The sequence below is a fragment of the Mucor mucedo genome (assembly GCF_025094135.1).
Source record: "Mucor mucedo strain NRRL 3635 chromosome Unknown EV154scaffold_73, whole genome shotgun sequence".
NCBI classification, from domain to species: domain Eukaryota; kingdom Fungi; phylum Mucoromycota; class Mucoromycetes; order Mucorales; family Mucoraceae; genus Mucor; species Mucor mucedo.
In genome coordinates, this window is record NW_026252357.1 from 1 (window position 1) to 12,356 (window position 12,356).

A 12,356-nucleotide genomic window follows, 5' to 3' on the forward strand; every position below is an offset into this window, starting at 1 on the left:
GCAGCAACAGCCCTTCACTACCGACAATATAGAAACTCTTCCAGTGTCGCATCTTCGCTTGGGTCAATTCCAGACGCAAATGATCTTTTATACATCAAGGCAGATTTAGAAGCGCTTTTGCCGCTTTCGGAAAAACGAATCCGAAACCTTCAAAGAGACTTGGTTTACTTAAAAAAGAATGTCAAAGTTCGGGAACCAAGTAAGAAACAAACATTGAAGTCATCATCTTGAGACTAATAATTCCTCAATTATAAAAATTAGCACAGGAAGAGCTTCAATTAAGAAAGCTCGGAAAGACCACAAGTTCTGCTATTATGGATAAACCTCAAATCAAACAAGAAACAACAGGTTAGAATCAGCTTGTTATCATTATTTGTTATTTACATTTATTTTATTCCCCTCTATCTCTCCCCCTTCCCCTTATTTTTTTTTCTTTTTTTCATGTTTTGTGTTTCTTTCTTTCTTGTTTGTAGATGAATCTTCCGACATTTTACATTCAGCTTCACATAATAAGAACCAAATGGAAAGACAACTGTAAGATACGGTTTCTGCAATATTAAAAACACGTTCTAACAAGAAATAGTGCACTGGAGGCTTTGCGAAGGAAAAGAAGAAGAGAAGACGACACATCTAAAAGTAAAAAAGATAGAGAGAAAATCACAAGTCTAGTGATTGACAACATCTAACTAGTTCAAATGTAGATTCCAGAAGTGAATCACCCCACCACACGGTAAAACTTAAACGTCTAGACAACGTGCCTCCTATTTCCATAGCACGTAGTTTATCACCTCCTACGCCCTCTAAATCGCATACCAAATACACCAAAAAGAAAAAATCGGTTGAAACAACACGCCATAGTAACAAACAGAGTCAGAACGTAAAAAATAGATCTAACAACAGCAATAGCGTCAGTCATGAAGTCGACTTTGTGAGAGTGAAAGCTAAAGATCAGGTACCAATCTTGACTTTCTGGACGACAATCGACCCTTATTTCAAAGTATTGGCCGAAGAAGATCGCGATTTTCTAATTAGTAAAGAGAATGAAGAGAAGCCTTATATTATACCTCCATTGGGTAGACATTACACGGATATTTGGTCTGAAGATGAATTACCTGCAATGAGCCGTTCGCATTCTCCTGCAACAAGCTCAAGCTCGCATGACCACCTACGTTATGTTGACCAGATTACGGACGATCATTTATACAAGGATGACATAACGTGTGGGAATCTGACAGAGAGATTGCTGAGTAGTTTAGTGGCAGATGATAATATAACTATTGCTGAAGAGGATGATGATATCTTTAACTATGATCCGGTGGGGAAGCACTACACTCCGCACGATGATATTGCTCAATTCGAAGAAAGATTAAAAAGTGAATTGCGCTATGCAGGATTATTTGGAGAAGACGATGTACGTTAATATCCTTTTTATAATAATAACACGTTTCTAAAGTATCTACAATATTAGGTCGATTGGAATACCAGGGAGGACGATGAAATATGCGCTGAATTAAGATTGGCTTCTCGAGAATTAAAAGATCAATATACCACCAATGAATATAGGAAAAAGAAACTGCTAGACGTTGTCGACAGTCAGTTACAATATGAGCAATACAGACATGTTTTGGATAATTTGGATTTACAGGTTGAGCAATGCTACCTAAAGAGATTTGTGAGTATTACAATCCTTTGATCGTGACATATACGCTGACTTAATACACAACAGAGAACCCAAAAATCTAAGAAGAGAAAGACGCCAGCTTCACAAAAAACGGCCTTGTCAGAACACGCTGTACATGCCATGAATAAAAGAAAGGCTTGGGTAGATGCTCTTGAGGGTATATTCAAGGATAAAAACTTGGTTAGGCCCACACAATCGATATTTAATGAGGAAAAGCCCCAAACAGACCAGTAGCATTACCCACACTAACTTGTACATTGCTTTGTTTTTTTCTAAAAAAAAAAGAGTTGGTTGTAATAAAACTAATCTTTGTAAAGGAAGAACTATATTTGAATACCCGCAGTGCTCTGCTAAAATGTCGAGTATCGAAATTTTAATTATTAGGAACCATATAGTTATTTTACTAACAACAGAGAAGCAGTAACATAAGCTTCACGGTATTACGTAGGAATAAACCTGATATATCACCCAATATATAAGTAACGCACGACGGTGTGACAATTAAGAACATTGCGTACGCTTGAGTAAGGTTGTACCGGAACAAAATCGGCAAGTATAACCTATATTGCATAATTCAACCTACTGTTTTTCCAAGATAAGCTATATCATGTGATATGTTTTGGTCCAGAAGAATTTGCCTAAGAGCCTATACATATCAAGTGTAATTATAAGTCTTCAAACAACATCTCTTTAAGTGAGACAAATGACTTTTTTCATAATCTTTTTATTTTATTTAGGCAATGTACAAACACCATATGTTTATGTTTCATGCAGCTATATATTTAAGTGAGAATCATGCTGTATATTAACAAGTCGAGAAAGCTGTATACTATAAGTAAAAACTAGCAGAAAAACACCGATATGAAGATGCAACAAAACGCGTGAAGAAAGGTTGAGGTTCACAACGTTTTCTTTAGGTGAATAAAATATACGTCTTACCAAATATGCTTACTTACATATTTTTTTCGCGAGTTCAATCACAGCAGTGTTCATCATAAGTGTCAGATTTTGTGCCATTTTTTTTTTTTAATTATTGCCGAAAGTGTATACAATAATCCTACAATGCTATTAATGTTAATTTTCTTTTTTTAAAAAAAACCAAATGCATAGAACACGTCGATGCTTTATTAATAAACTTGGATAATAATTTAGGAACGCTAATATTACAAGGATTAATAAGAGCACAGACAATGATCGAAAGTACGTGAAGATAATGTGTTCCACCCCAATGTAATCAACTTTACTTGTAGTGTTTACCTTGAGTAACTCGCAAAGAATATAGTAACCATTGAGGTATATGAACAATGTACTTAAATTCTCAGGTACAATGACGATGGTATTGTCCAAAACACACTGAATTTCAATGACTAGCTTCAATTGACCATAATAAAAGTCTTGATATTTTATTTGCCTAGGTGTTTCAAGGTTACTTAAATCATTTTCCTTTACATTTACTAGGAATATAGTCCTTACATAAAATATATAGTATTTTCAACATGCCACTAAAAGGGATTAGCCTCTATAATTTTAAGATTACTTTAGTGAGGTACCTAGATGGATATATCATTTGTGTCTAAGAAAACTGGTATCTTCACGTTCTCTCTTTATTTTAGTTACATAGTTGTATTCAGTGGGAGTTTTCTTAGGTTTTGGGTAAGGCATATCCCTTTATTTTCAATAATGCGTATTCCAGAGGAAGAATAAAGCAAGTTAGAGACACGATGCTCGTCTTCTTTAATACGTAAGAAAGTAGACATGGTATTGATTAGATGTTCGATGCCAAGCATTCTGCACTATTAGTCGGCTACGTCAATAAACAGGCTTAGATATTTTTGAGTTATTGTTTATATAATAATAATCGTTATACCAAGTTTGATTTTTTTAAAAAAAGAAGCTAACTGCAGTGACCCGTGAATTTTCTTTAACAATGTTCTGTGAAAAGCTTCTAGTAACCATCAATTTTAGAATTTGATAAACCAAGCACCGAGTTCAAGCAAGAACTACAGCGAATCATTAAGGATTGCTTGGCTAAATTATAATATTTTGTAATGTGATGTCTATTTTTAAGTAAGATCTCCCGCCTTATCCTCCAACATTTTTCTGAGACTGCGCCAAAGCTTTCGTCATGAAGAACTATTTAATTCCTCATTACAGCCACAAACTTCACGGAAATAGTATAATATAAGTTTATTTCTTGTTTATATCATTGATTATATAAGACAGATCAGTTTACTAGTTTTAATAAAAAGGTATAATGTCAGTGCTTTGTTGAATTGTCACTGGCTGTACAATGTGATCCAAGCGGCCAATTTTAGTAAAAAAAAAAATCATTACAATGAAAAGTGTACAAAAGGAAAGAAAAACCAAGACTTTCATTTCATGTCAATTTCATAATAATTATCAAATACTTGTTCTTGAAAAATCAATAACTTGTTACGTCAGGCTAAATCCATTTTTCATTTCCTAATCCTTTTATTAGATAAACAGATGTATATTTCAAAACACATTTATGTAATATTTACCATCCGATAAAATTAATTGTGTTATGGTAGCACCTCATCACTAAGAATGGAACTGTAAGACCTTAGCGTAATGCTAAAAACTCCAGCATCTTTCTGCTATTCAAAATTTTAGCTTTGATCAGAAACCCGTCGTTGACACCTTTACCTTGATTACGTAGATCGTCAATAAAAAAAGAAAGCAAACTTTTGATTTTGGCAAGAGTAGACTTTACATCAAAACAGAAGTATCAACAAGCGGTGTCAAATTTTACAAAAATTGATAAACATGCATATGATTTTCCATATCGATACTCAGTTTATATTAAAATAGTTTCTGGATTAAGTCAACTAGTTAAATATAGATTTTGTTGTTTGATAAATATGACGAAGATGAATCTATTGATTTTAAATTGTAGACTTAATTTTTCTAGAATCATAGTTCGCCGTGGCCTAAGTGGATTTAAGAAAAAGACCTATGGTTTCCTTCCACCCTTAATTCTCTCCAAATTTACATGATATAATGAGAAAAGTCTCCAAAGTATTAAAATCACAATGTTATGAGTTTAATTTGAGTTTTTTGTCATATCAATAGCTACTAAATCTGGAGCATGCAGCCAAGAATAGCCTTTTTTTTTTTTTTTTTTTTTTTTTTTTTTTTTGATTTCGTAGATACGGTTACACTACAAAAGCACCTATTTTGATTTATCTCACGCCCTTTCAAGGTTATTATGACCAAAGTTTTTACAGTAGAAATCTTGGTTTTTGATCTAGTTATAATTCTAACAAGTTAGACACCTACAAAGGCTTTGAAAGATAAAACTGATCGTTGAATATAATAAAAATATGTAGATGATAATTTCCAAAAACAAACCTTTGATCTCAGAATAACCAATTTGATCAAAGAGGCTTCAACTACTTTCGATGTTTGAAAGAAGTTTTGGACTTTCTATTTTAGTATTGATTGCTCTTCACCTTATTTGACTTCCGTTATCAATAAATGAATATTTTTTTAGCATAATTCAGCTAGATATCAATGTCAACTTTATTTTGAAACTAAACTTGCGAGTGTCAATTGAGAGTAAAAAAATAAAATGTGTAATGATTCAATGATTTTTTTACCCGAAGAATTTATCCACTTATTTTTAAAATATTATTTTTATGTATTTTCAAATTCATAAGACACTTTTAGCTCATCGTTACCCAAACAAGCGCACATACGATGCATATGATTATATGATTAACACGTATTTTTAAATTTTGTCTCCAAAAACGTGTAATATCATAAAGCTCTTTACCCAATGGTTTCAATTACTCAATTTAAACAAAAGCTGGCGACCATCATCAAGAAAATTGAAAAGGAAAAAAAAAGAAATCATTTTTATTTATTGATGTTTTAAAAATGAATGACGCTTGAGAGTATCTATTGTCACCACTTAATTGGCATCACACTTCTTGTTGACACAGCTGTTCTTACAGTCATCGCTAGTAGTGCAACAAGCATTAAGACGACCTTCACCGTTCTTCTTTCCGGCGAAACCAGGAATACATTTGGCAGAAGTGGTAGAAGTATGCTTGGCAGTAGTGGTAGTCTTGGTCTTGGTTTTGGTAGAAGCAGTAGTGGTGAAATGAATGGTGCCTTCGGGACCGGTACACTTTTCATTGACACAATCATCGATACAATCGGCTTGGTTCTTACAACAGTAGCCCTTAAAACCGTTACCTAAACCTTTACCTTCAGTACCAAGAGCACAGGCCTGAGCAGCATAAGGGACTTTGTAAGCGCTAACATTGAGAGCGGCAGCAACAACGAGGAGGACAGAGAGAGAGAGCTTCATGATTGATTTGTATTGAATTGATAATAATAATTGATTTGAGAAAAATAAGGTTCCCTTTTTATACTTGTGGCAGTGAATATTACGTAACCCAATGATCCAGGACGAAGGCGGACTTAGGAAGAACTAGGTTATGGAAATATGCTAAAATTAAACCTCGAATACTAATGGAGTGTAAAAAAAATATTAAGGGAGGTAAAAAAAAAAAGTATACGTGTTTTTATACATTACAATGGCAGTATGAAGTCACGTTTTTTTGAGCTATATCAAAGCACGTTGCATTATAGATGATAGTAAGATAATATGTGGTTTAAAGCATGATTTGAAAGGTGTATGTTACCTCTTTCGGAAAAAAGATTTTTTTTTTGCAACTCTCAACGTTAAGATTCAAACAGGCTAAAAATAGGTTTTGTTGGTTCGTAATAAGGTAACAAAAATTTATAGGAGTTTATATATACGTTATCATCTATATCTTTCTTATTGACAGCATATATTGTACTACAGTATGTACTGAGACCAAATGAATATCTTTTCTATCAGCATTATTTTTCCTGTTTGGAGAGATACAACTAACTGGGTGGCACTAAATGTTAGTTCTATTTGACGTAAATGCGGTTATTATCCGTGATGAGGTGATAAAAAAAGAAGAATGAAGATTGTAGAAAGGTAAATTAACTTGTTTTTGTGACGGAAGGGAAACCTGACTGTTTACAATGTATATAAAAGTGAGCCGCATGTAGATGTGTGAGCAAGTTTTATTAAAATGTGGGGGGTGTGATACAGCAGGAGGGTTTCACAAATTAATGGTAAAGTGTGATATCTCTTGGTTGAGATGAAGTACAGCCATTTGTACTTTCTTTACAGCAATCGGGAAAGGCCTTTTCACATAATCTACCGCTCCTTTTACATGAATATTAGTTAATGAATTAAGATCAAGATATATGTATATTTACCCGTCAGCATCGCAGAATGTATCACATTTAGATTCTTGTGTACCAGGGTCATAGCTTTGACAAACAGGTGCCTTTGTGAGAATACCACAACGTACGGGAACCTCTGATGAGGAAGAGCTAAATGCCATACAAGAAAGCGAGGCTACACCACAGATGGATGCATCTGTAGAAAACAAGAGGGATAAATTCTGTCGAGGCTGGATGACGTCTGCTTCATCCACGCCAGATTGTAAATGGGAATGGTGTTTGCGTAACGGTGGTAGTCCACTGACTGACACAATGAGTGAGACAAGAATCCAGAAAAAGAACATGTTAAAGTATTAAGAAAAGAAAAAGGCTAATGGTGTCATTAAATACAATGTTAACTCAAGGGTTTTAGATTTTTTATTTTTTTTATACAGCGTCTTGTTGATAATGGTATGATGGATGATTCCAATATTGATGATTTGGTGGTGGGCGAAAAGCACTTGGGTATGGACTTGTTTCGTACTAAGCAATAATTAGCCGAGTGAGTAAATATTATAATAATAATAAAAAAAGGACTTACGGGACGTGCTAAATAAGTCCTGTGAGCATGAATTCGATAACTGATATGAATATGAGCTGTGCTTCTTTTGTACTTTGATCTGGCGGGTTTGTTGACTGGCATGCGAACATTGCTTGGATGTCGAAAGGATTTTGTACGTCGATCTTCCATGATGGGATGGCCATCGACCAGCGTTGAATTTCGACGGGGAGTTATACAGACTAAATAAGCTGCATGAGTTTTTTTTCTTTCTTTTTCATTATGAGTTTGATACCAGAATACTTACTCTGGAAACCTTTTTTACTATTGCGCCTATTTTCGTGATAGATTGATTCTGTGGATAGTGACACATGCTACGGGAATTGAGTGAGTATCATGAAATGATTCGTAAATTTTTCTTTTCTCTTACTGGTGATATAATGGATGCATCAGACTCGGAATCTATAAAAGAGGTGAATACAACAAATATGATGACAAAAAATAATAAAAATAATACCTAATAGATTTCGTATGGACATTGAATTACTTCTTGCAGGCTATATTCAAAAAAATAAATAAAGAGTTACACAAGCCAAAAAGGAAGCTTACTTTTTCATCATATGTTGTGTGTATTCTGTTTGCATGTTGTGCTAAGGACATTAAAATTGTGCCCGCTTCTTCATCCTCGGCATCGATATCCAATGGTTTATTCTTTTCTTTTTGAAATGGACTTGGTTCATTGGCATCCGCAGGTGATTTATAAACTCGTTGTGTTTTGCGAGAATGGGTCGCGAATGGGTTCATTGTCTCGAGATGGGTGAAAGTCATTTAAAAAAGAGAAAAAGAAAAAGAAAAAACAAAAAAAAATTAAAATAAAAAAGTGGTTGGAACACAAGGATTGTATGACATGTCTTTTTTGAATGATCTGCGGAAAAATACGTGAGAATGAGCCAAGAATTTTTTTATTATTTATTTATTTAGGATACAAGTAAAATGCCATGGCAATGATGACATAAGAAGACTGTTATATATAAAAAGAGTTTAGTTTTATCATGTAATATAAAGACAGATTGGAAATATTTACCAGTAATAAGACACCTTCCAACCAGTTTGATCTACCATCTTGAATCAAGTAATTTACAATTAAAACACTTGCAAATAAGATGACTGTTTCAAAATCCTCAAAGAATAATGTCATTGGCTGACCAATAGCCCAACCAGTCAAGACAAGTACAGGAGAAACTAATAAGCCGATCTGGAGAGAAGATGAAACAGCAATACCGATACACAAATTCATCTTATCTTTAAGGGCAAACGTAACAGAACTGACATGTTCCGCCGCATTACCAACAATAGGGAGAAGAATAATACCAACAAACGTTTGATTGATACCCCAATGTTCTACAACACCTTCGATTCTAAAAGAACAAGGTTAGACACGGTTTGTTTATCATAAACAATAAACATTTACGCTCCAACAAGATATTCAGCGTGGACAGATACAACACAAGCAATCACAAGAAGTCTAAACATAGAAACACTCGTTAGCTAAACAAACAAACAAATAGAACACAAAGAAACATACGATCCGACAGAAAAGCCAAGTGTTGTGGTAGGAAACTCTGTTTCATCTTCCTCATCTTCATACTGTATGCTGGTTTTAGTAATCTTTCCTATCCTATATATTGACCTTTTTACTTACCAAGAATGTATGTGTTTTGAGCTAATAAAAAAGTGTTAGAGTCTAGCAATACAAAATAACAATGAATTTGTGTTACCTGAAAGAATAAATACAGAAGGTAGACGATCAATAAAACAATAGACACTCCATGACTGAGCTGAAGGATGCCTTCTTTATCTTCTTGATCGTCAGGGGTAGAAGCCGAAAATGCTGCAGGAACAAGCAATGAGAGGGTGGTTAAAGCCAAGAGAGAGCAGGACGTTTGAGCAGCTACATGTTGAAAGATGGTTTTAATAACACATACACACACACACACACACACGTATTTACATACCTGTAACATTGAATTTTTGTTCAGTTCGGTTTACACCACCCAAGAAGAAACAAAAGCCGAGCACCTACAATAAAAAAATGAGTACATACCAAAAGTCTAGCACATCGTAACTTACGAGCAAAAGATTAGACAGTATAGAACCCAAAACCGATGCTAACGATTACGATAAAAGGGTGTTTAGTATATATACAAACAAGATATATGAAACGTTACCTTGGACAACTCTAATTAATCCCTCTTTTAAAGCGATAATACCCAAAATAAGTTCAACAGCGTTACCAAAAGTAGCATTCAATAAGGCGCCGATGGTAGAACCTGATCTCAAGGCGATTTCCTCGGTTGCTATGGGTTACTAAGTTAGAATGTTTATGAGTAAAATAATAAGTCATGATTTACCAAAGCCTAAGAGTTTAGCGAGAGGAATGATGGCAATAAAATTGAGAGTAAAGACAACAGTAGGGGACGCGTCCAAGATAGAAAAGACAATAGCAATAGGCACAAAGATCAAAAAGTAATTGATATAGGAGGAATACAAGGTTACTTTGAAGGAAGACCAGACAGTAGGTACATGGCGCTCTTCAGTCTGTCCCAACAAGGGTTCGTTTTCATTACTCATCCTTGAAAATTGTTATTACAAAAAGTGAAAGAAGATAGAAAAACTCAACAAGTTTCAACTCCTTTATTTAACCACTTTTTTTTTTATTATTATTTGCTGACTCGGATCAAATTCCGTGTTCCTGAAATGACATTGGGTTAAAAATCATTTCCTTCTCCTCTCTCTTTCTTTTTCTTTTCCTTATAAAATTTTACACTCTCACGCACCTATTTTTTTTTTTTAAATAATAATAAATGAATAAAGATAAAGGCTCAACACTCGTTATACAAACAACCAGAAGCTCTTCTTTTCGTCGTAAAAGTAGGAGAAGGCTTAACTTTATTAGTTTCTAAAGAGACTAATTATTACTTTGTAGACACGAATGCAGCCAAACCGAAAAAAAGTTTCTTGTCCTTGTTAATGTGCTGCTCCTTCAAAAAGGAAACAACGCCACATGTTACAGAAAAGAATATACCTGCAAACACAACAGTGGAAGAGTTGCAACAAAATCAGTCCATTGAAAAGGAAAGTACAGATGAGAAAGAAGAACCCGAAGAACAAGTCGAATTAGCAGAAGAAGCAACAATAGATGAACAAGCATCTAATGTAAATGAACAGAATAACCTTCCATAAGGAAAATAGATACTCATAATAATTTTATTCAGGTGTCGTGCTTACTGGAACCACTGGAGAAGGCACATCGCAGTCGAAAATGTCTGGTGTTAGACCTTGATGAAACATTAATTCATAGTTCATTCAAGACGGTTGCTGGAGCGGATTTTGTCGTACCAGTTGAAATTGAAGGACACTATCATAATGTGTTTGTCTTAAAAAGACCCGGTGTAGATGCTTTCATGAAACGTATGGGTGAATTGTATGAAATCGTAATATTTACTGCCAGTCTTTCCAAATATGCAGACCCAGTGCTTGATAAATTTGATTTACACAAGGTGGTTCATCACCGCCTGTTCAGAGAATCATGTCATCCACACAAGGGAACTTATATTAAGGTAAAACATTATCATATACTCATAACAACAACAAAAAAGGAATCTCATCAACAGTTGTTCTTATAGGATCTGTCGAGATTAGGCCGTGATTTAAAAAGTGTCATCATTTTGGATAATACACCTGCCAGTTACAGTTTTCATCCCTCTAATGCTGTACCTGTTTCTACATGGTTTAACGATCAGCATGATTCTGAATTGATTGATTTAATTCCTTTTCTAGAAGATCTTGCTAAAGTAGATGATGTAGTGGACGTCTTAGATATATCTTTCAAGTAGTCCATCATATTTTACTGTATATATTTCACCCCTTTCTTTTCTTTTCCCCACTTTTATTGTACTCTTTCACTCTCTCTCGTTCTCTTTCTATGACTCTTTCTTTTTTTTTAATCAAGCATATAAATTCTTGATGCAACATCATTTACTACCCAATCCATGCCCCTCAATAAATTTTCCCCTGTTACTGCACTGCATGCAAGAATAGCCCAATGATGGCTCTTGATATCCTCCAAACCCAAAGCCTATAAAACACGTTAAATATCTCTCCTTCTCTTATTAAAATATGTCTGCTCTATTTACATTCTTAATCTCGGTTTCTGTGAGAGCACCCGCAATATCTTGTTTATTAGCAAACACCAATAACGTTGCACCTGCCAACCGTTCTTCTTGCAATAATAAGCTTAATTCTCGTTTACAATCCCCTAATCGTAAACGATCGGCCGAATCGACCACCCAGATGAGTGCATCGGTTTGTTCAAAGTAATTACGCCAGTAAGAACGAATAGACTTTTGTCCTCCCACGTCCCAAATATTCAGCTTGAACCTGTCTCTCCTGACTTTAGTACATGTTTTTGTCAGTGTTATTTATATCTCACCCTTCATGCTCGAGTGTTTTAATATTAAAGCCTAGTGTGGGTGAAATAGTGTCGATGGGTTCACCATTGATGCGTTTCAAAATGGTGGTTTTACCAGCATTGTCTAGACCTCTACAGGTTTGTGTTTCGAAGGGTGAGTGGACGGAATTAGTAATGATAGCTTAAACTTACAACATGAGGATACGCATCTCCTTTTCATTTTGGCGATTCTTTTTTAAAATGGTTAATAAACCCATTGTTGTTTAATTGTAAACGTTGAAAAAGAAAGTAACAGGAAAAACAAATAAAAGGGTACAGAAACTGACTTTGAATGCCTAAGGTGCTGTATGATAAATTGTTATGCAAGTGTGTATGTGTATAAGAGGGTATATTTTGCCATCGAGAATTACAAA

General features: G+C 34.6%; 7 protein-coding genes across 7 annotated transcripts; 2 read left to right on the forward strand and 5 right to left on the reverse strand.

The window, feature by feature from the left end:
- The first annotated feature begins 437 nt into the window (after positions 1 to 437).
- On the forward strand, positions 438 to 2,151 carry EV154DRAFT_287033 (histone acetyltransferases subunit 3-domain-containing protein). The gene is made up of 5 exons (XM_051594780.1): positions 438 to 534; positions 584 to 636; positions 702 to 1,411; positions 1,469 to 1,672; positions 1,727 to 2,151. Exons 1-5 carry the CDS (start codon positions 521 to 523, stop codon positions 1,913 to 1,915), a joined length of 1,170 nt encoding a protein of 389 aa, XP_051455593.1. The 5' UTR covers positions 438 to 520; the 3' UTR covers positions 1,916 to 2,151.
- A 3,382-nt stretch (positions 2,152 to 5,533) lies between these two features.
- Positions 5,534 to 6,426, reverse strand: EV154DRAFT_553213 (uncharacterized protein). Its single transcript, XM_051605116.1, has 3 exons — positions 6,355 to 6,426; positions 6,246 to 6,275; positions 5,534 to 6,178 (listed from the first exon to the last, which is right to left on the reverse strand). Exon 3 carries the CDS (start codon positions 6,015 to 6,017, stop codon positions 5,616 to 5,618), a length of 402 nt encoding a protein of 133 aa, XP_051455594.1. The 5' UTR covers positions 6,018 to 6,178; positions 6,246 to 6,275; positions 6,355 to 6,426; the 3' UTR covers positions 5,534 to 5,615.
- A 286-nt stretch (positions 6,427 to 6,712) lies between these two features.
- On the reverse strand, positions 6,713 to 7,503 carry EV154DRAFT_515235 (uncharacterized protein). Its single transcript, XM_051602236.1, has one exon. It carries the CDS (start codon positions 7,276 to 7,278, stop codon positions 6,964 to 6,966), a length of 315 nt encoding a protein of 104 aa, XP_051455595.1. The 5' UTR covers positions 7,279 to 7,503; the 3' UTR covers positions 6,713 to 6,963.
- EV154DRAFT_483330 (uncharacterized protein) lies at positions 7,361 to 8,300 on the reverse strand (the record flags this gene model as incomplete). The annotated part of the gene is made up of 6 exons (XM_051598568.1): positions 7,361 to 7,456; positions 7,515 to 7,714; positions 7,780 to 7,846; positions 7,903 to 7,934; positions 8,020 to 8,029; positions 8,082 to 8,300. The coding sequence occupies 6 exons, from the start codon at positions 8,298 to 8,300 to the stop codon at positions 7,361 to 7,363; spliced, it is 624 nt and encodes a 207-aa protein (XP_051455596.1).
- Positions 8,301 to 8,428: 128 nt separating this feature from the next.
- On the reverse strand, positions 8,429 to 10,122 carry EV154DRAFT_446533 (calcium/proton exchanger). Its single transcript, XM_051597108.1, has 10 exons — positions 9,884 to 10,122; positions 9,701 to 9,829; positions 9,603 to 9,640; positions 9,488 to 9,551; positions 9,251 to 9,423; positions 9,175 to 9,195; positions 9,058 to 9,119; positions 8,944 to 8,997; positions 8,557 to 8,890; positions 8,429 to 8,493 (listed from the first exon to the last, which is right to left on the reverse strand). The coding sequence occupies exons 1-10, from the start codon at positions 10,101 to 10,103 to the stop codon at positions 8,446 to 8,448; spliced, it is 1,143 nt and encodes a 380-aa protein (XP_051455597.1). The 5' UTR covers positions 10,104 to 10,122; the 3' UTR covers positions 8,429 to 8,445.
- Positions 10,123 to 10,756: 634 nt separating this feature from the next.
- On the forward strand, positions 10,757 to 11,368 carry EV154DRAFT_424219 (HAD-like domain-containing protein; the record flags this gene model as incomplete). Its single annotated transcript, XM_051596179.1, has 2 exons — positions 10,757 to 11,092; positions 11,159 to 11,368. Coding segments are annotated over 2 exons (546 nt in total), but the record flags the coding sequence as incomplete, so codon positions are not given.
- A 107-nt stretch (positions 11,369 to 11,475) lies between these two features.
- EV154DRAFT_424267 (ADP-ribosylation factor-like protein 2-like protein) lies at positions 11,476 to 12,200 on the reverse strand (the record flags this gene model as incomplete). The annotated part of the gene is made up of 4 exons (XM_051596184.1): positions 11,476 to 11,610; positions 11,669 to 11,912; positions 11,965 to 12,075; positions 12,136 to 12,200. 4 exons carry the CDS (start codon positions 12,198 to 12,200, stop codon positions 11,476 to 11,478), a joined length of 555 nt encoding a protein of 184 aa, XP_051455599.1.
- Between the last annotated feature and the right edge of the window lie 156 nt (positions 12,201 to 12,356).

Bases quoted from the DNA above. Each gene is read 5' to 3' on its own strand.
- EV154DRAFT_287033 (XM_051594780.1), top strand. The intron at 637-701 runs GTAAAAAAGATA...GTTCAAATGTAG, and splicing joins AGAAGACGACACATCTAAAA to ATTCCAGAAGTGAATCACCC. The intron at 1,412-1,468 runs GTACGTTAATAT...CTACAATATTAG, and splicing joins GATTATTTGGAGAAGACGAT to GTCGATTGGAATACCAGGGA.
- EV154DRAFT_553213 (XM_051605116.1), bottom strand. From the start codon at position 6,017: ATGAAGCTCTCTCTCTCTGTCCTCCTCGTTGTTGCTGCCGCTCTCAAT.
- EV154DRAFT_515235 (XM_051602236.1), bottom strand. From the start codon at position 7,278: ATGTTCTTTTTCTGGATTCTTGTCTCACTCATTGTGTCAGTCAGTGGA.
- EV154DRAFT_446533 (XM_051597108.1), bottom strand. From the start codon at position 10,103: ATGAGTAATGAAAACGAACCCTTGTTGGGACAGACTGAAGAGCGCCAT. The intron at 9,196-9,250 runs GTAACACAAATT...CTTTTTTATTAG, and splicing joins TTCTGTATTTATTCTTTCAG to CTCAAAACACATACATTCTT. The intron at 8,494-8,556 runs GTAAATATTTCC...TATATATAACAG, and splicing joins TGGAAGGTGTCTTATTACTG to TCTTCTTATGTCATCATTGC.